The 20,029-nt window shown below is 57.0% G+C and overlaps 1 protein-coding gene across 1 annotated transcript in view; it reads left to right on the top strand.

The window, feature by feature from the left end:
- Positions 1-9,432: 9,432 nt before the first annotated feature.
- Positions 9,433-20,029, top strand: part of PAPPA2 (pappalysin 2) — a 93,959-nt gene continuing 83,362 nt past the window's right edge. Inside the window, exons 1-2 of the mRNA XM_072867218.1 lie at positions 9,433-9,925; positions 15,028-16,090. Of these exons, the coding sequence (XP_072723319.1) occupies positions 9,433-9,925; positions 15,028-16,090 (1,556 nt within the window). The remainder of the gene's footprint in view (positions 9,926-15,027; positions 16,091-20,029) is intronic.

The raw sequence follows: 20,029 nt of genomic DNA, 5'->3' as shown, positions 1-20,029 counted from the left end.
GAACACCCCATACATCCATGGTCTCCCTACATACGCCCAGGTGAGTATGGCTTCATCAGAAACTCCCTCTGAGCCTCCACCCCCAGATAACTGCACTGGTGGGTCTGGTTCATGGTGCTGGGCTGCCATGGCTGCTCCCCCATGCCAAACCACAAAAGCCGGCAATAAAGCTCTATCTCAATTAGGCTTCGCTCACACCACCAGCTGCCAACTTGTCCTTGGCAGCCCAGCTCCAGAGATGCTTCTCGCCTTCCTCCAAGGGCTTAAGTAAGCAAGCCCTGAGAGACTCCGGGAGCCAACCAATGGTGTCTATCTCTTGATCCATCACTCCCACCAGCCCTTTAATTTCCCCCCAGCAATGGAGCAAGCCAGGACGATGCTTCGGCCATCCGCTCCCAGAGCAGCTGGGGTCCTGGATGCAATTCTGCTCCCCTACCAAAAGCTAATCCAACCCCTTCCCACCAGCTGCCCCCCTCCTTCTTTGTCTGCTCGTTGCCTTAATAACCCTCTGATCAATCTCAGAAGGAACCAGCAACGCGAGAATGGCAGATGGGGAACAGAGCATGAATATTAATTAGCAACAAATTCCAAACAGAGGACTTTAATTACATTAAGAGTGCAGGCTCGGAAGTAGTGACTTACTTCCTGCTGTAAATCTGTTGACAGGTCATTTGCCGCAGCGGTGTTGGTGCTCCTTAATGAATGAATATATACATTTCAAGTGCTGGTGTATGGGGGGGGAAATAGGGTATTGCTTCCAAAAATGCAAAAGCAAGCTGCTGCACCAGTGAGAGGGCTTCACTCTCACTGGTGCATTCGGCGGGGGGGATTCGGGGAAATAATTTTTAGTATACTTACCTGGTAATAATACGCCCGTTCTGGGAGCCCGGAGCTCTGCTCGTGGGGCTGGAAACCTCCCGTGCATGAGCCAGACCTGCCGCTTTGTTATATGTGGTCTGGTCACTGGGGGGAGACCAAGAACCGCAGCGCCTTCGCCGGGGATCGGGTGGGTGCCGGGGTCCCCGCCGTGCTGGCATGCTCGGGTGCGTGCAGTGTGCCTGGACCACTGCCCGCCTCGGGCGTGGGCACCCGAGGATCTCCCTGGCTGCAGCGTTTCACCAGCTCGCACAAGGCTCATGGTGGCCTCATGGTGGGGTGGGGACACGTCTCAGCCTCCAGGTTGCTGGTGGTGCTTTGGCAGCCTGGCAGGAGAAATCAATGCTGCAAGGGCAGAGGGTTAGCCGAAAATCCCATCTAACCAGGGCCCCATCTCAGCCCATGGGCGGCAGCAGGTGGAAAAGCACATTTTCCCGAGCACAGTTTAACCACCTTCCCCAGGAATGAGGCAGCCAACGCAGGGGACCTTCTGTACCAGTAAAAGGGTCTTTTTGTTTTAATCCCTCAAACTGGCATGGGACAGTGATGCTGCCGAATGACCCCTTGTGGGGACAACTCTATACTAGGGGATTTCACTGGATGTGTTTGTCCTGAGGTTTTCTGCACTGCTAACCAGCTTGAACTAAGAGGGGCACATTAGTGCCAGCATGCCGATATCCCAGGAAGATGAAGCTTTAGCTTTATCTTCCTTCATCCCAGCCACTTTAGTCTGTGGAGCTGCACGTTCCTCCGCAGTCCCCTGCAGTGATGCTGGAGAGCCATGCTCTGGGCTAGGGGCAGCACCCAGCCACTGACCCCTCTAGTGAGTCTGCTGGACAATGGGTGATGCTCAAGGGACTGCTGCATCCTCGGAGCTCCTCCAGCTTGGCCCGGTGCCCCTGGCCCTATGGTGGGGAGCAGTGTGGGATATGGCTTGTCTGTTTCCAGACTATCCAGGGCCTAGGTGAAGGCAAGGAGGGAAAAGACCACTCTGGGCAATGCTGGTGGAGCTGCAGCATTGGGCGCAGTGATGTTGGCTGCAGGAAGGAGATGACGCGGTGGTCTCCACTGGGCGGGCACATTGAGCTGCAAGGGACTCTCGAGCAGTGGGTGCAGGAGCTGGAGGCTTGCATGGGTAGGGCATGCCAGCAGACACCCTCTCATCTCCATGCTTAACCGGAATGACCTTGCCTGGTGGATCTGTACCCATACAAAGTGATCTTACTGATTTTGCTGGCTCACCCTGGACCAGGACTCCCACTCTTCTCCTGTGTTTCTTGCCAGCACAGCAAGGCTGGCAGAAGCTGGAAGTGCTGCTGGCCAGCTCTGACGGCAGCACAGGAGTGAGCTCAGAGATGGCTCTGAGTAACTCCTGGCCCACCAGGGATCACTCATGCATCTGCAGCTCTGAAAGAAGCCACAGAAATGGCTGAGGGGAAAACCTGACCTACGGATGAAGCTTAGAAGAGCTAATTAGGTCTGGCTGAGCTGAGATAAAGGCTATAAGAGGGACCTACAAAGATGCAATGGGTTTTAGCACCCAGGAAGGCACTGATTTGGATGGGGTGGTCCTTGTCAGCAAGGACCATGTCCTGACCAAGGCTTTCATGCCCATGCCTTGCCCTCCTCTGTTCAACAGCTGTGGTGAGCGTGAGCACTCTGGATTGAAATGATCTTGAGGTGGCACCAGGGTTGGCATCAGGTGGAAAATGCCACAAACATCTCAGGAGCAAAGGTGCCAAACATCCTCAGAAGAGGTCTCTGTGCTTTGAGGTGGGCCCGAGAGGTGGGCCATGACCATGGCACCATTGCACCACGAAGGCTCAGGAGCATGAAGCCAAAGATTCAAGGGCTTATGTGAGCTTCAGCTAACTGACACAGAAAGCACAATATGGCGGGGTACATCCCAGTGCCAGTCCTCCAGCAAAAGGAGGTACCTGCTCTGGTTGCAAAGGCTGGGGGAACAAATGCTCTTGGTGCCCCCAGCTCCCACTACTTGTGGAGTACTCACAGGTACGAGGATGCCACTGGCATGAGTGTCTGTACACCTGGGGATGCATACCTGGGGCTGCTGTCACCTCCAACAGCACAGGTGCAAAACCAAACTGGTCACAGAGTCAAACGGGCAATGTCCAGCAACCAAACTAAGAAGCAACTGGAAGCTTGCTGGAGAATGTGTGGTGCGAGACAGCACTTCCCAGAGTTCGTCTCTGGGTCTCCTTCCTGGCCCAGGGAAAACCAGGAGGTGTCTTTTGCCCAGCCTGGGATAACCGCTTGTTCCTCTTGCTTGAGAAGAACATGTGTATGCGCTCATGCTTTCTTCCACCTTTTCACCAGGGCTCCTACCTGCCCCGAGGTGGGACACAAACGAACCAGGTGGTGCAGGTCCACAGCACAGATGCGAGCTGGAGGCTGTGAGCTGCCTCAGCAGCTGGCACGTGGCTTCCTCCCCCTCGCTCCCCTGCCTGTGGCTCTCCTGGCAAGTCTATTTTTATTTGTCTCTTCTAAAGATGAGTGGGGAGGGAAGAGGTGTTTCCTTGTGGTGATGAACTTGTCCAAACCCCACATACTTAAAATCCTGCTAGCCAGCTTTTAAGAGCTGAGTCTGACTCTTTCATGCTTCTTTTTATTGCTCGCTGCCAAATTGCGAAGCAGGTTCTCCCCGCTGGCCCGGAAGCAGGATAGAAGATGTCACAATGACAGTGTGTTTTGGACCAGCAACAGGAGGCACCTCCAATTCACAGTGCTGACCAGTGCCAAAAATCCTGCTTTACCTTGAGGAAAGAGGCAGCAAAGTTAACAAATACAGCCCCTTTGCCTCCACCCCAGCCAATGTGCTCATTTGGTCCTGCTCCATTTCTTCTTGCAGGAGCTGTTCCCTGGCTCAGGTCAGAAGGAGAGATGTTAAAACGGGAGTTTGAGGAGCTACTGAGCTTTGCATCTGCAAAGCTGCCGTGCTGGGGTGGCACAAGCCCTTTTCCCCTCCCCTCATCCTTCAGATACCTGTGCCAGATTAAACGTTCGCTCTGTGTCTTATCATCTGGCTCTAGCAAAGGGCTTTTCTGCCTGGGCAACATGTGGAAAGTGTATATAAATGCAAGAGGCAGAGCGAAGGCTATCTGGAGATGGCGAGGCTTGTTTGTACAAGTAATTGCTCTGACACTCCTGCAAGGAAAGTCACGCTCAACCAGGGAAGAGATGCTATTGTGTGAGCGGGACATCCAAAGGGGACTAACAAGCAGATGTTGGCGTGGGCATAGGGATGGTGAAAACACAGCAAGGTCATATAATTATTCCACCTGGATTTACCACCAGAGCTGCCACAAGTATGGTGCTCTCCTGGAGCTCCTGCCAGCAGACCTTGGCTCTGCTGAGGTGGGATTTTGGAAGCCTGAGCTGGTCCCTGCTGTGTTTGTACCAATATGCTCCTCCCGCAGGTGCCTGCAGAGCTCACATCCTCCTCTGGGATCCTGCCTCTGCTGCTGGCACAGGAGCCATGCGGCATCGTGCCTCTCTTCTCTTTGGCAGATGCTCCCCACCCATCTGGGATACGGAAATGCACTTGAACAATCCTGACTTAATGGGGCTGAAGCTCCCCAACAACGGTGGCAGAATGGAAGGGAAAGGCTGATTCCCTCTCTCGCCCTGCTTCTTCATGTATGCTTTTCCTCTGTGGCTGCTGCAAGAGCTACATTATGTAAAGCCAGATAAGTCCCTGCCTTTTGTCAGCAGTTGGAATAATTTTCAATATCTGAGACACCCCATCTGGCAAAGGTCATGCTCTGTTCTCTGGATGGTCTTAATTTAGCACCTGCAAGTTCTTGGTGAAATGCAAAAATCCAGGGTGCAGAAAGACCTCTGGAGGCTACTGTGTAGGGAACGTCCTCCCTATGTAGAGATGTGAGCGTGCTGCTGAGCGTCTGCATCATGCTCACCTCCCAGCTGGAAGTAAATGGATTTACTGGAGGCTTGCAAGAGCCCTTCAGAGCACAGCTCTGCTGCAGCTGGGGGCTCCAGCATGAGGTCCAAGGCTGCTCTGAAATAGCTGCACCTGATGGAGATACACCAAACCAGCTTCTGTGCCTTAGTTAATGCACAGATGTGTGCCTGGCTAGTTGGCTTCCTTCATGGGCTCCTACCATCCCTGCTGCCGTGGGCTGCAGGCTGCATGGTTCAGAGCAAAGGTAGGGAGGCAAATGTGAGCATGATGGAGCAGACATATCCTTGGCTGGTTGTTCTTTGCTGTTATTTAAAGTTCATTCCTTGGCTCTGTTGCCAAAGGAGTCGAGGTTGTGTACATGGCTCATTGAATTCTTGAGGCGGGTATAGCTGAATTCAGCAGGGGGGCTTGGAGAAGCTGTAGTCACCAAACTCATGGGATTGAACAGCGCGGGGAAACCCTACAAGCCATCACGGGGTGGGGGGAGCCCAGCCTTCCTATCAGACCTTGGAGAATCCAGGCAAGAGATCCTGTGGGAGGGCTCCCCAGTTGCTTCTTGTCCCTTATGAGATGTGCCCAACTGCAGGGCACAAACACACAAGAGATGGGGCTCTGGAGGTTTCACTGCTGGATTTTCGATGTGCGACTGTGGACTCCTGCCAGCACTGGCACCAGCAGCGGCCGCACACCAGGGCTTATCTCGAGACCTACCAGAAGCAGGAAACTCGGTGAGTTCCCAAGCAAACCTCTGGTGCGGGAGGCCAGCGTTTCTGACCTCCGGGAGTCCTGTGCGTTTGAACAGGCTCCTAATCTGCTTGGGAAAACCAGGCGAACTCGGGAGGGAGAGGAGGGAGGGCTGGGGCTGTGCCCTGAGCAGGGTCGCTGTCGCTCACGGCTTTGATTGCTGAGGCTTGCTGTCTCAGGCTCACAGGATTTGGCTGCCTGGCCATGAACAAAAAAGCTGGATTCTCCTGGAGCCTTTATTCCCATGTTGAGATCACCAGTGGTTTCCTGAGAAGGAGTAGAGGGAGAGGAAGGCTTTTGTTGATGGCTTTTGACAGGCATGGGGAAAACCACAGCTCGGCCTCTGCTCCAGCTAAAATGCTGCTCTTCACCTTCCCCTGGTGCGGGCTGAGCCTGCACTGGGAACCCCACTCCTGTGTTGGGGTCACCCCACAGCCCCAGCTCAGCATCTTACTTTGATGGGGCTCCCCCCTTTCCCCTGCCTCCTTCCAGAGGCTCCTGGCCGGGGGCTTGATGTGGACCCCCTGCTCCTGCCCAGCGCCAGCAGCCTGCCTGATTCAGTCCCCCCCTGCAAATAACCCTGACTGCAGAGACCTGCAGCCCAGAGGGTCCAAAGAGCGGGGGTGTGCCAGGAAGGACAACGGCATGGGGCAGGGATGAGGAATATCCAGCCAAACTTGCCCTCTGTCACCACTTTGTCCTCTTCCTGCCTCCCATCCAGCATCCTTTCTCTTACTCCTGAGCATCAGCAGATTTGAACTGCAGCTGGACCCTGCCAGGGATGAGCATCTCCATCCAGATGCTGCGTGCAGGGATCCCTGGAAGATGCAGGGCCATTGCATTCCTCAGTCAAGGCAGCCTGGCTCTGAGCTGGGACCTCTAACAGTTGCCCACCCTGCGTCCCTGAGAGACAGAAAATATGCCGAGGGTGCATTTCCACCACTCTGCCATCTTCCAGAGAGATTGCAGACCTGCATTGCCCCACGGCACAGCAGAGCTGGAGGTAGGGCAGCAGCAGGTCCAGAGGGCTGGAGCATCTGCTCACACCTGCAAACTCCAGCAACCATCAATTGAAAGATGGGTGAAAAAAAAGGACAGCTTCGGCTCAAACATTGTCAATAGTTAATTACTGCACGTGGTAAAGACCAACATGCACAGCTCTTCTCCCTACCTCCTGCTCCCCAGACGCTGACCCAGCCCGGTGGGGTGCCCCCATGGTCCTGCCCTCCCCATCCGCCCCAGCTTCCTCCGGGCCCCACCTTGGCAGTGGCTGTGAGGGGAACCTGCCTGTGTGTGCATGGAGAGCGTGCTGGAGACAGCGCAGGGTAATGATTCATGCGCTCGGCTGCCTGCTCTGGTGGTTCCTTAAATCCGGCCAGGCTTGGGCTCGGGCAGGCAGGGCAGGGGGAGCCGGGGGCTTGGTGTGGCAGGGAGCATTCCTCTGGTCTCGCCCATCTCCCCCCCAAAAAGGGGGCTCCTTGGTGGGCTTTCACTCCTCCTTTGCAGCTCCTGCTCCACACCAGCCCAACAGACAGCAAAGCTATTTGCTCGCGGATGTCATTTTGTCAAGTGAGTGGCTTAGCCCAGGCCAGAGCCTATATATAGAGGCCTTGCTTGGGTGCATTTTTGGAGGGTTTTATTGCTCCGATGCTGGATTCATCCCAGCCAGGCTGTCCCCGAGGAGGCAGCGCTGCCGAACCTCTTGGATGTCAGCATACGCTGCTGAGGGTCTTGTGGTCTTGCTTCTTTGGAGTATCCGGTCTGATGACCGGGTAGGGCAGGGTGTTGTGTGGCAAGATGATTAATAACCGCTTAATAAGGTCACCACCATTCAAAATAAGCCGTCCCGTGGGATCCTCTCTTATCAGGCCCTGGTAGACAGGGCTATCAGGAGCTCAGTTCATTCCTGAATGAATACGCACTATAAGCAATGCTTGCTGGCGTTGGCCCCAGGACAACACTCTTGCTGGGCCACCTCACCAGTGCCAAGCACCAAGCTGGGTTATCGGCATTGTTAACGGATGGGCACCGGTGTGTTGGGTGCAGGCAGGAGAGCTGCAAACCTCTTTTCGCCTCCTCTCCATGAGCGATGGGCGCTTGTATTGTGCTTGGATGTTATTTGTGCCCCAAAGATACTTGGGAGCTGCATGAGCTCCTTTGCATGAGCCATCCCTGCTCTGCCTGGCCTTGTTTGCCCTCTGCATGTCCTCCCTTCCTCTCCAGGCACCTCCAGCCCAGCCTTGCCATGCCCTTACCTCTCCGCATGCTTACACCTACCTACCTCCTTCCCGGGGGGTCGGCAAAGCACTGTGCTCACCCCTCCTAACCCTCAAGTTTTTCCAGCACTACTTTTTTCTGTCTCCCCTCACTAAAGCACCAGTGCCCCCACCTCCTCCCATCACCCTCCCACCTTGAGAAGACAAAAACACCCAACCCTTACCCCACACAGCCAGCTCCTGCTGTTCGTTCTTAAATCCCTTTCCTCCTGCCTCGCTGGTTTGAAAGCCTGTACCCTGGAAGGGGCCTCACAGCTTTCGCTGGCAACCCTCCTTCAGACTGACCGCCACAGATAGTGTTTGGGAGTGAAAAAAAAATATACAATATAATAATAATGAAAAGAAAAAAAAAAAATCTCCATGCTGAAGTTTTCCTAGTCTCCCGTGCCGCGTGCTGGTGCGATGGCATTTTCTCACCCGTATGCTTTGAGCATCTCTCCCCTGGCAGCACTGATGCTGTACCCTCTGGCAAGGTGGTGTGTGAGATGTGTCTCCCACCGCTGCCCGCTCCCTTGGTGCACCGATGGGGGTTTTTTTGGCTTTTGGACGTGGCTCTTTCCCTCTCGCCCAGAAAAGGCGCCTCCAGCTCACCTTTCTGCACGTGTCAAACAGATGGGATTGTTGTTCGGGGAAGGAAAAAAAAAAAGGGAGAAAAAGCAGCAAAATCTCTGGCTGAGAGGGGATCCTGGGTCTCTCTGCACACGTTGAGCCTGAGACCACCTCTTCCCTCGCCAGGGGAAGGGCTGAGGGGGGGCGTCCCCTCCTTTCGCCTTCCTTTCCTCCCCCCTAGGTGATGGAGACAGAGGATGGAGGTGAGGTGGGCAGGCACATATTACACCCTGAGCTACAACAAGAAAAAACACGGGCACGTTTCAACTTAGGAAAAAAAACCCAAACCCACAATTAAAAAAAAGAAAGGAAAAGAAACGGAGTGCTGGACTGCCAAGCGGAGGAATAAGACAGGCAGTGAGCGGGGCTGCGGGGAAGGCTGCTGGGCCAAGCCAAGAGCAGCCCAGGACAGGGCAGGTGCGGCCGGTGCTGCCCCAAAGCCCGAGGGTGGGAAAGGGGATGCGGAGGGGGACCAACGCCCGGAGGGCGGTGGGTGCCCTCCGCATCCCCTCCCCGCCAGCATCCTGGGCAGCGCCCGGGAGGGCGGAGGGAAGGGAGGGCGATGCTCCGCTCGGGGTTTATTAGATTGGACCTAATCATCTTTAAATAAGGCAGCCCCCCCCTCCACACCCCTCCGTGAGGGGGGGAGCGGAGCGCCTCGGGGCTTTCTAGATAAGGGCGTCTAACGCATCCCCCGCTCCCGCAGGCAGAGCCGGGCAGCGCAGAGAGCCGCGCCGGGGCCGCCGTGCCCCGGGAACCCCGGCTGCAGGCAGAAGGGGGGTCCCCGCCGCGGTGCTCTCGCCCTCCTTCTCCTCCTCCTCTTCCTCCTCCTCCCGCAGGAGCAGAGGGGAGGAGAGCGGTGCCGGGGAAAAGTTGGGGGCAGCGGCTGCGGCGGGGGCCGGGGGAGGATGCCCCGGCGCTGCCGCCCGCCGCCCCCCTGAGCGCCCCCCTCCCCCGGGGCCGCCCCCCCCTTCGTCCCCAAGGAGGATGCTGCGCGGCGGGGCCCCCCTGGCCGCGCTGCTGCTGGCGGCGCTCAGCCTGGCCCGCGGGGACCCCCGGCCCCCCGACCCCCCGCCGGTCTCCGGTTGCGGGACGGAGGCGCCGAGCCGCCGTGCCGCCCCCCCGCATCACCCCTACGGGCTGTACCCGCAGGGTCCCGGCGCGCACGGGGTGCTCGGCGCTGCAGCCCCTCCGGGCTCCGGGCGGCCGCGGGGCCGGAGACCGCGGGGAGCCGGGGGAGGCGGAGAGGAGCCGGGGGGAGAGGCGGACGGCCAGGTCCGGAGGGAGAGGCTGCGGGGCCGGGAGCCGCAGGTGCCGAGCCCCCCCCGGCAGCGGCCGCTGCCCGCCCTGTACTTCTCCGGCGGCCGGGAGCAGCTGGCGGCGCGGCCGGAGGCGCTGCCCGACATCCCGCGGGAGGAGTTCACCCTGGAGGTGTGGGTGAAGGCGGAGGGCGGACAGAGCAACCCGGCCATCATCGCAGGTAAACCCCGTCCCGCCGGCGGGCAGGCAGGGAGGGGTGGGGACCCGACCCCCAAAATCCCCGTGAGGGGCTCGCCTGTCTTCTCCGCTGCGGCAGGTGACACCCCGCGCCCTCACCCGTGTCCTCAGCACCCCAGGCGTGAAATATTCCCCCTTCCCTTGAGACCAAACCCTAAAACATCCCCTCCCCTCTCTTTGCCCCCCCTCCCCGTTCTTCCAGCCCGGCCCCCCCGGCTCCTATCTAGTTTCTCCCACTCCTCCCGCCGGGAGCTGGAAGGTCCCTTTGCGGGACACGCTCCGCCCGACTCCCCCTAACCCCCCATTCCTCCTTCCCCGGGGCCGCGGTCACGCCGGGGGCTTTCCGGGGCTCCCTGTCTGGCTGAGCGGCCGCAGCTCCCCGCGCTCCCCGCCCGCCCTGGCCGGGCTCCCGGCGGGTCCCCGGGGCGGGCGGCCGCACGGTGGCAGCCGTGCCGCACGCACGGCCCCGGCCCCGGCCCCGGCATTCCCCCTCCGGGCTCCCGGCCCCGAGGGCTCTGCAGAGCGACTGCCGGGGCAGAGGGCAGCCCCAGATGTTTTTTTCTACCGGGAATTACCCCTTCGCCCCACCAAGCCAAAAAACAGGCAGGTGATGGAGAGCCTGGGGAGGCGGAGGGGACTGGCACACGGGCACAGAGCGGGACAGATGTAACCTCCTGCAGCGGTCCTTCATGCGGCCGTGCCAGGACGGGTGTTGTGGCAGGGTACAAGCACGGCACGGCAGCACAGTGATGCCGGGCAGGGCTGGGAACGGGTGGCAGCGCCAAAATGTACCACTCCCATGGGATGTCTGGGGTCCCTCTTGGGAGAGCGTGGGGGCTGCTGTGTTTCTATGCTGCCCCAGCTAAGCTGACTGATTGGGAAACCCTCCCTCTATCCTAACTCTCCCTCCACTTGTGATCGCTCCACTGCTGAACCCCCCTCTGCTTTGCTCACTGCCTGGCCCCTTTCATGAATTTATCTCCTCGGCTCATCAGGGCGATAGTCACATCTTTGCTGCAGAAGAGGTAGGAGGGACGGGCTAGAGACTGCGTGGCAGAGGAGAAAAGCAGCCATGTACAAGGAAACTACCTAACATTCACCTTGCTCTCCACCTTCCCACCAGGGTCCCTGCTGCCTCCCCGCCAGCATGCAGCAGCTTGGGATGCGTGGAGCACATTTCCCAGCCATCGCATCAGCAGTGCAGCTGTTTGCATCTGGAGGTCTGGCCTGCAGGTGTTGGGTTTTACTTTTCCCAGCTAGCCAGTGTTTTGGGTTTTTTGTTTTGTGGGTTCTTTTTTTTTCCTCTTTCCTTGCAGAGGGTGGGACGGTTGTTAGCACTGAAAGCGCCGCCCGTGAGTGCTGGAACTCACTCGGGTAATATCCCCCGGCCTCCGTGCTCCAGGGTTTGAGTCAGCCCCAGGCTGTCTGAGTCACTGTCGGCTTCCCACCCTCTCCCTGCAGCTGGGACCGCCGCGGGGCCCGGGTGCTGGTGGTGAAGGGGGACAGGCCAGCACCACTGGTGTTTCGTGAGAGCAGGTGATGCAGGCAGCTGCCAGTCCTTCGGCAGGTGCTGAGTCTGCTTCTGATGTGCTGCTCCTGCCCTGTCGGTAGAGAGGGGATGGAGCCCTGAGGTGGTCCAAAGCCGTGGAGGAGCTGGAGATGCTCCAGGTGTCCATGAGCGAGGGAAGGCAGGAGGAAAGCAGGGCAGAGCTGAGCATCTCCAAACGTCATTGCCTGGGAAATAAGGCCAGGCTGAGCAGCTCTGGGCAAAGCAAGCTGTCCTGTTGGCTGGTGTGACTGCTGCCTGGATTGAAGGCTCAGGAGTTGGGGCTTTGGTCCCATAGTTGTCACTTTTGCCTTAGAGCCCCCCTGAATGGGGTTGTTTGTCCCTCTTAGCCCCTCTTGCATGGGGGGATTTCTGCTGGGGTATAACCCCAGCACCCTGCCACGGCCACTGCCAGGGAAGGAGACTGGTCCCTCTTCCACGTCCTTCTCATTTTGGGCAGCAGATGAGAGTCCTTTGATGTGATGCCATTTCTTTTTCCACCTTTTTTTGTCTCCCTTCTATCCACGTCTGCTCTGCATCTGGTAAATCCCAAGGGTATTTCCCCTGGTACCAGGCTGACGTTTGTTTATACTCAGATCAGAGGTGATTTTGTTGGGTCAGAAGATCCCTCACCAGAGGCAGTCCCGAACTTCTGCTGTGTCTAAGCCCAGGTCTCCTCCTCGGGTCCCCGAGCTGCTCACTACTGCACGCCCCGAGGGGTGACCACTCTCTCAGGCCGGCTGCTCTCATGGCACAGCTGGATGCTCCTGGCCTGTTTCAGGAGCTTTAGCAGCTAATTTCCCCCTGGTACCTGAATCTCAAAGCATGACTGAACTATTCCTTGTGCTGCAAAGCTCCTGGCCTCAGCGGGAGAAGATGCTGGTTTGAGCGTGCTCCTTATAAAGGGACGCACTTAATCTCTTTTTCTCCATCAGAGACCTTTCCTGGCAGACACCTTTTTCTTCTTTTTTTTTGCACTGTTGCCAACAACTCTTGTTTTAAACCCCAGTTATCACCCTAAACACTGATGAACATCACAAACCAGGTTAGAGCTCCCCTTTCCCACCTGACGGATTAGAGGCAGAGTTGCACTTATGGGTGCCAAGGCGATCAGGTTGTACCTCCTCTGGAAACAGCTCTTTCCCTTTCTGATGGGTCACCCCAGGACAAAATACCAAGTTCTTTGGCAAATCCCAGTGTCTTCCAGGGTCCAGAAACTGGTCCCTGATGATTTCTTCTGGAAGCCCTCTGGAGATGTCAGGAGCTGGTGCTGGACAGCTCTGCTTCACTGTTCTGCAGTGGCTCCTGGCTGCAGGATGTGCTGCTCTGCCTGCATGGTCTGTGGCTGCACCAGAGATGGCATCCCTGGCCATGTCTAGGAAGCACCAGCTGCTGCCTGAGTGGGTTTCCAGCCCCTGTTGTAGACCTGACCTTGGCCTTACTTTCATCCCTTTGATGAAGTCTCCAGACCTGGTTTAGGCTCACTTACGGTTCTTTTGGCCAGTTTTGAACTTGTCAGGCACTTCCAGGCTTGGCTCCAGCGTGAGCTTGCGAGGATACTAGCTCACACTCACCCCAGAAGGCTGTACACCCCTGACGCTCTTTGCCCTGGTTGTGCCTTAGTGTTTAATCAAATTTGGGGTGCTCTAAATCGTTACAAGGTGAAATGCATGAGTTTTCCTAAGAGAGGAGGTACCAAGCCCTGTCTCCTCAACCCCAGTGAGGACCAAATACTAGAAGATGGCTTTGAATTGTGCAGGTCTAAGCACCTTTCAGCCAGCACCCAGCCCAAAAGTACTCTCCAGCTTTGCCTTCTCACACCTGCAAGGCTCCTTTGCCTGCCTCCTGCTTTTTGGCTTCTCCCCGTCTCAGCTTCCCCTGGTCTTGCTGCTTCCCTTTCACAATCCACCAGAAAACAAGAGTTGGCTAAAGCCCATCCGCCCACGGAGGCTTTGTGCGTGGCTGCCTTTGTAGTGAGTGGTGGCAGGGATCCGTGCCCAGAGCGGTTATGACCATGGGATAGCCAAGAGGCCACCACCCATCTCACCCTCGGTGAAACGGATGGATGTAGGGAGGGGTACATCTTCCTGGGGTGCAAGTGGGGCTTGACCGTGACCTTTGCCAGCTGTGCAGACGGTGTGTTTACGAGGGCTGGTGGGGGAGATGCGAGGTCATGGTAACCTGGCTTCAGTCACATCCCCTAGATGAAAGCCAGGAGGTCCCGCTCCTCTGCACCTCTGCCCCTCTCCGCTGGCCTCTTTGCAATCCTGGAGGTAGGTACAGTTTCCCCAGAGTGTCATGCTGAGCATCCCCAGGGACAAGTGAGGCAGCGGGATGGGGCAGGAGTGCCTTATTTTGGCCCATGGTGCCTTTACGCCACGGAGATGGGCAGGGAGTGCATGCGATGAGATTGACATGGTGAGGGGCAGGAGAACCCGTGCAGCAGGAAAAAGTGGGCTGGAGCATAAGAAATCCTGCAGCAGAAATATAAAAAGGGCCTCTGGGCATGGCAGCAGGTTCTGGCAGCATCGGGGCATGATTACCTCTGGAAGCCATTTGTTGGGGCTGTGAACAGGAGAGTGGGGGACTCCCAGAAGATGCCACTGGTAGGGCTCAAAGTGTACCTTCAAGTTTGCTCGCCCCAGCTGATGACCCATGTGAACGTCCCAGCTGTGGTGATTTAGGAGCCCAGAAGCACTTACTTCAAGCAGCGGGTCCATTTCCCCTTGCCAGTATTTAAGTGCCTTATGGCCATTGATTCCCAAGGGCATTCAGTGCCTGCAAGCCTCTGGTTCTTGACCATGGGCACTCAGCAGCCTGAGTTTCAGGGAAAGTCAGCAAAGCTCCAGGTCTTGCCCAGCCTGGTTTGCAACACGCTTGGGTGCACAGAGACAGGCTGAGCCCAAAGCTGTTCCTGCGGATGGATTTATGGTTGGGAGAGCTTTGAGGGCTGAGGTGTGCACCGCCTGGCTGGAGGTAGCGCATCCCTCCATCTCCCCCTCCAACCGACCCTCACCCGCCTGCACTGGATGCATGACTGGCAGGAAAACTGGAGCATAAAGACGAGCAGTAAATCTGCCTGGAAGCTGTTGGGGAAGCAGTCCCCAGAGGAGGCGGTTTTGCTTTGGGTTGCTGTGCTCTAATTCTTAAAAGCTTTGGTCCACAGATAAAAAGCTTAGCCTCTAATCCTGTCCTGCAGGAGTGCTCCTATGGAGAGCAGCTCAGAAACACCTCGCTCTTCAGCCTCTCCTCCTGTCCATGCTCTTCCTCCCCTCTCCATCCCACCTCTCTGGCTCTGCCATCCCTCCTGGCTACTCCACCTGCTCATCCAAATGATTTTGGATGGGACTGGGGTGTCCCCCCTGGTGCAGCACCCACTTCGTTTACCCATGGCAGCAGCAGCAGGAGCCTCCCCACAGCCCTGCCAAGAGCTGTCCTGCTGCCGAGGACCCAGCTCGTGCTTCGGGGAGGAGTGGCGATGCTCTCCAGTCCTCACCAGCTCTCCTCTCTCTCCATCCCCATCCCCATCCCTGCTGCAGGCGTCTTCGACAACTGCTCGCACACGGCCAGCAATAAGGGCTGGGCGCTGGGCATCCATGCCCTGCAGCTTGGCGGCAAGAAGGATGCCCGTTTCTTCTTCTCCCTCCGCACAGACCGGGCAGCCACTGCCACCGAGGTGACCGCCTACCACCGCTACCGCCCTGAGGCATGGACCCACCTGGCTGCCAGCTACGACGGGCAGTGGATGGCCCTCTATGTGGATGGGGCGCGGGTGGGCCGCACTGGTGGGCAGGGCGGGCCCCTACACAGCGCCTTCATGGCCTCCTGCCGCACGCTGCTGCTGGGGGGGGACGCCTGGGGGACCGCGCACTCTTTCCGGGGACACTTGGCCGGGCTGGCCCTGTGGCGGGGCGCCCTGTCCCAACCCCATCTCCAGCGTCCCTTCCTAGAGGGGGTGGCCAGAGGGGTGGCAGGGCTGGCTCTGGCTGCTGACTTCGCCACCCCAGAGGAGCACTGGGCACCTTTTCGGGAGGGCGCCTTCCCCCGGCAGCGGGTGCTGCCATTCCCACTGTCCCCCGTCCTGTGGCCGCTGGGCCCCCCTGCCTGCGGGCAGACTGCCTGTGATAACGTGGAGCTGGTGTCCCACTACAACCGGCACTGGCCGCTGCGGAGTGGGAAGGCGGTGCGGTACCGAGTGGTGAACCTGGCGGAGGATGGTGGCGGTCGGCCGATGGTTAGCCAGGAGCAGATTTGGCGACAACACCAGGCGCTGAGCGAAGCTTTCCGACCCTACAACATCTCCTGGCAGCTCAGCTTGCTGGAGGTACGCAACTCCTCGCTGCGCCGCCGTGCCATCCTCCTGGGCTGTGAGCCCAGCAAGGTGGGCAACGAGCGTTGCGACCCCGAGTGTGAGCATCCCCTGACTGGCTACGATGGTGGGGACTGCCGCCGGCCCGGCCGCTGCTTCTCCTGGAAGCGCCGCGACGGTGTCTGCCACATGGAGTGCAACAACATGTTGGATGACTTCGACGACGGTGACTGCTGTGACCCACGGGCCACCGACGTGGCCAGGACCTGCTTCGACCCCGACTCGCCCCAGCGGTAGGTGCGGGACTTATGGGGAGGATAGCATGTCGAGGGATGGGGTGCACCCTCTCCCTGACACCCGCTCTGTGCCTGGATGTTGCTTCTGACTGGCTGTTTTCCAGCATGGGAAGGTGGAGGGGTGTTTTCCTGTGGGGACGGGTGTGCTGTGCCATCGAGGGCAAGTAAATCCCACGGTGCGGGATGGCACCCACCTGTGATGCCCTGCCATTAAGTGCTTTTCCTCCCAAAATGAGTGGGGGGTGATGGGGAACTCCCCTCCGGGGGGATTCCCAGTGCAGAGCTGCTGGTCTCTGGTGACACACCAGCGGGACCGCAGGCACCCCAGGGTGGGCAGAGCGGTCCCGTGCAAAGGATGCGGCGTCCCCTGACCCCCCTGCACAGGATGCAGTGGGGGGATTGCTGCCCCTTCCCCACCTTCCCTGGAAGTGTCTAAAAGACTGATTTCTTAATTTGTATTCAAAATGCCTTTGCCTGAGTGCTGGGGTGGGAAGAAGGAGGCGATGCTGTTAGGTGTGAGGGGCAGGATTTGAAAAGGTGTGGGTTGGCACGTATAAGCCTCCCGCAATCTTGCCCTGGGGAGTGATGCCTGTGGGGAGATGCCCTTGGCTGGGCACGGGCAGGGGCTGATCAAATCCTGCACCTCAAAGCCAAATGGTGGCTGGGGAGCAAATCCCCCTCGTCAGGCAAAGGCACGGGGTGGCTGCTCAGTGCTGGAGGAGGATGCGTGCCTTTACTGCATGCTGCAGGTGCAAAATGCCTTGCAAACCCCACGTTGCTCTGTGGAGCATCAACGTGCAGCGTTAAGGGACCCCTGCTATCCCCGGGGCGCTTTGGAGGCAGCAGCTGGGATGGGATGGGATGGGATGGAGAGGGGGACCCCCCCCGCATGATGGGGGACCCCAGGGCAGTGGGGACAGTGTCCTCAACATGGTTGGTGGCTTGCGCACGCCTGCCCTCCTCCCTGGAGCCTCTGAAGTGCCGGCAGCCCCGCTGATAGCTTCCAGTGCTCAGGGCTCTGCCAAATGTGCTTTCTGGCTGGAGGCGAGGAAGGGAAAAAAAAAGTCATGGCTTTTCCTTTTTTTTTTTAAGCTGTTTCTTTCTCGGTGTCAGAGAAAATTGCTTATTCCCTGCCGCCAGCTCCTGGCGACAGGCAGAGGTGCCCACCAGAGCAGGAGCAGTGCAGTCCAGATGGCAGCATCTGGGGAGAAAAGCTGCAAGGAAGGGTTTTAGGGATATGTTGCACCTTTGATCTTCTTTCTCCTTCACTTTTTTTCCCTGGGCTGTGGGAGCAGGTAGGCTGTGGCCATAAATCCTTTTTTCCCAACCCTGCTTCTTCTCTCTACTGCTTCTCAGGTGGGACATGGAGGGAGGAGGGAAGCAGGCATCGCTGCTTGGGTTGTGCTGATGGGAGAGGAGCAGCGCTTCCCTTCCTACCTTCCTGAGCCTTTCTCACACTTCCTTCAGTCTTCTGAGAAAAGACAGGAGGAGGATGGGGAGCCTTTCTTCCAGTGCATCCCTCCAGCCGTGGAGCTGCATGCCTTGCCTCTGCCTGAGCACTCCCCAGAAGATGTCCAGACTCCTGGAAGTCTCTTTGGTGACAGTCCCCCTGTGCCTGCCTGTCCCCTTGTTTCCCACCCCTGTGAGCGAGCACGGGCAGTGCTTTCCTAAGCGTGGGGGAGAAAAGTGGCTGTCCTGCATGCACAACAGCTCTCCTGCCTGTGTGATGCCTCTCCTGCCCGCACGACGGCTCTCCGCTCATGGTGGCCATGAGCATCCAACGCCACTCAGCCTTTGCTTCAGCAGGGCAAAGGCTTGGTGCTTGCCCTCTGTGTGCAGTTAGAGAAATGTTTTCATCAAGAAGGGCTCCACCTTAAATTAAAGAAGGCCAAATTTTTGCTGGTATGAATCAGGGCTTCCATTTGTCAGGATTTTCCCCTGAAAGTTGAGAAAGAAACAAAACAAAACAAAACAAAACAAAAACCTTGCTTCTGTGGGAAAGGAATGGGAAAATGGGAACACTAGGGAAATAACAAATCTTTTGCAATTTTCTGTCCGCAGACCTCATTGGCCTGCACAGAAGACAAGATTGGTTATTTGTAGGCTAAGCTCTGAAAAACGAAATCCAGTGGCCCGGCATTTGGGAAATGTGGGGGCATGAGTTGAATCCTGCTGCTGCTGAGCTCTTCCGAGCTGCCTTTCGCCAGCTTCTTCAGAGATGCTGGTGGACACCCACCCTCCCTGGGCTCCTCCCTGCTGAGGGTACCCTGGCTCCTGGGGAAGAGTATGTATGTTTGTGGGAACACCATTGGGAAATTGGTAGCATGGGTTTGGGAAAAAACAAGGTGAGCTTGAGCTTGCTCAAGGGCATGGCCGGGTCAGTGTTTTTCCCCCAAAGTTGGTGAATGAATCCCAAGATACATGAGCAGGCGACCTTAGCCCAAGGGGTTTTGTTCAGGCAGAGCTCCCGCTGAGCGAGTACCTCTGGGTTTGCTTGTAAGGTATTGTACTCAAATGAACATTTATGAGGGGTGGGGCAGCTGAGGAACTTACAGAAGGATTTTTAGGGTGGAAGCCAAAACGGGAGAAATAACGTGAAATAAAATTTAACAAACTGCGGAAAGGTGGCACAATAGGAGCCAGGTGCTTCGATGTGAACAACAGCTCTCAGTCTGTAACTGGAGGAGAGCGAGCGAGTGAGTTGGCTGCTGCTCTGCCGAGACCCTTGTGCTTTTTTATACCTGCTGGAGAACCACCTGCCAGAGCCCAGGAGAGAGCTGTGGCTTTGGGAGAGCTTGGGGAGAGGGAAACCCTGCTGCAAGTGGTGCTCTCTAAATCTCCTTTCAGCTCAAGGTGGCAAGACAAAAATCTTGGGATCTTTTTTCATGGAGTAAACCAGCTCTGCTGTATTTCATTTCAAGGCTCTCACAAAGAGTGGTTTGGATGTGAATATTTCTTAGTATGGCCAAAAATAATCCAAATGAGAAAGTCAGAGTGAGACACTGAGCAATTTCTTACTAGCATTGTAGACAGATTCAGTCTATTTTGGTGGAGGGTCTCAATACCTTGTCTTGACTTGAATGACCTTAAGCACTCATGCAAAACCTTTTACCATCTTAGCACATCCCTCATTTAAAAGCTCCTTTCCTTGGGCTGCAGCTTTGAGAAAGGCAAATCAGAGGGAGAAGCCTTAGGAACAACAGTAGCTCTAGTGCTTCTTAGCTGGTGGACATGTCGGTATACTTCCAGGCCACGCTTGGTGCCAGCATATACCTTTGCCCATGCTTAGCAGGGGAGGGAAATGAGGTTTGGGAAGAAGAATTATAAAGCTCTGGTGGGGATGGACCCTGCTGTAGCTGAGGTAGGAGCTGCCCCCAGCTCTGGGGTAGGGGATGATGCTGAAATGGTGGCAGTGTTGCTGTGCACAACACCAGCCCATCAAGCCATCTTGCCGAGTCCTTCCTGCACCTCCTCTAGTAGTGCATGGCACAAGACAAGTCTCTCTGTGCTCTGAGCCAGCTCAGCCACCATCCTCCTGTAAAACCCAGGGTGGGACTATGTGCTTGTGTCTGGAGGGAGACTTGAGTGAGAGCTCAGATGAACAGCTGAGTGTAGACATCTCTGCAAGGCACCACAAGAGGACCCACAGGAAGCAAATCAGGGACTTCTTATTCACCCTGACCCACCACATGAAGAACAAAGGGACAGGCAATGGCAGGAAAGCTGTCTGCTGTTATCCTTCACCCAGTCTTGTCCTGATTTAAAGCATTTTCCAGGAGCTGCTGGCAGTGCAATGCCAGGGTCTGGAGTAAAATTTGCCTTGATTTGTTGCAGACACGCATCTTCTTGTAGTGCCTGAGTGCTGTTGTAATTGGTGATCTTGGAAGGAAAGCAGTAACAGCTCATTAACAGCAATTAACACTCAGCAAGGGTCCC

This window comes from Ciconia boyciana, chromosome 7, assembly GCF_034638445.1.
Source record: "Ciconia boyciana chromosome 7, ASM3463844v1, whole genome shotgun sequence".
NCBI classification, from domain to species: domain Eukaryota; kingdom Metazoa; phylum Chordata; class Aves; order Ciconiiformes; family Ciconiidae; genus Ciconia; species Ciconia boyciana.
This window is presented reverse-complemented; position numbering and strand designations above follow the sequence as displayed.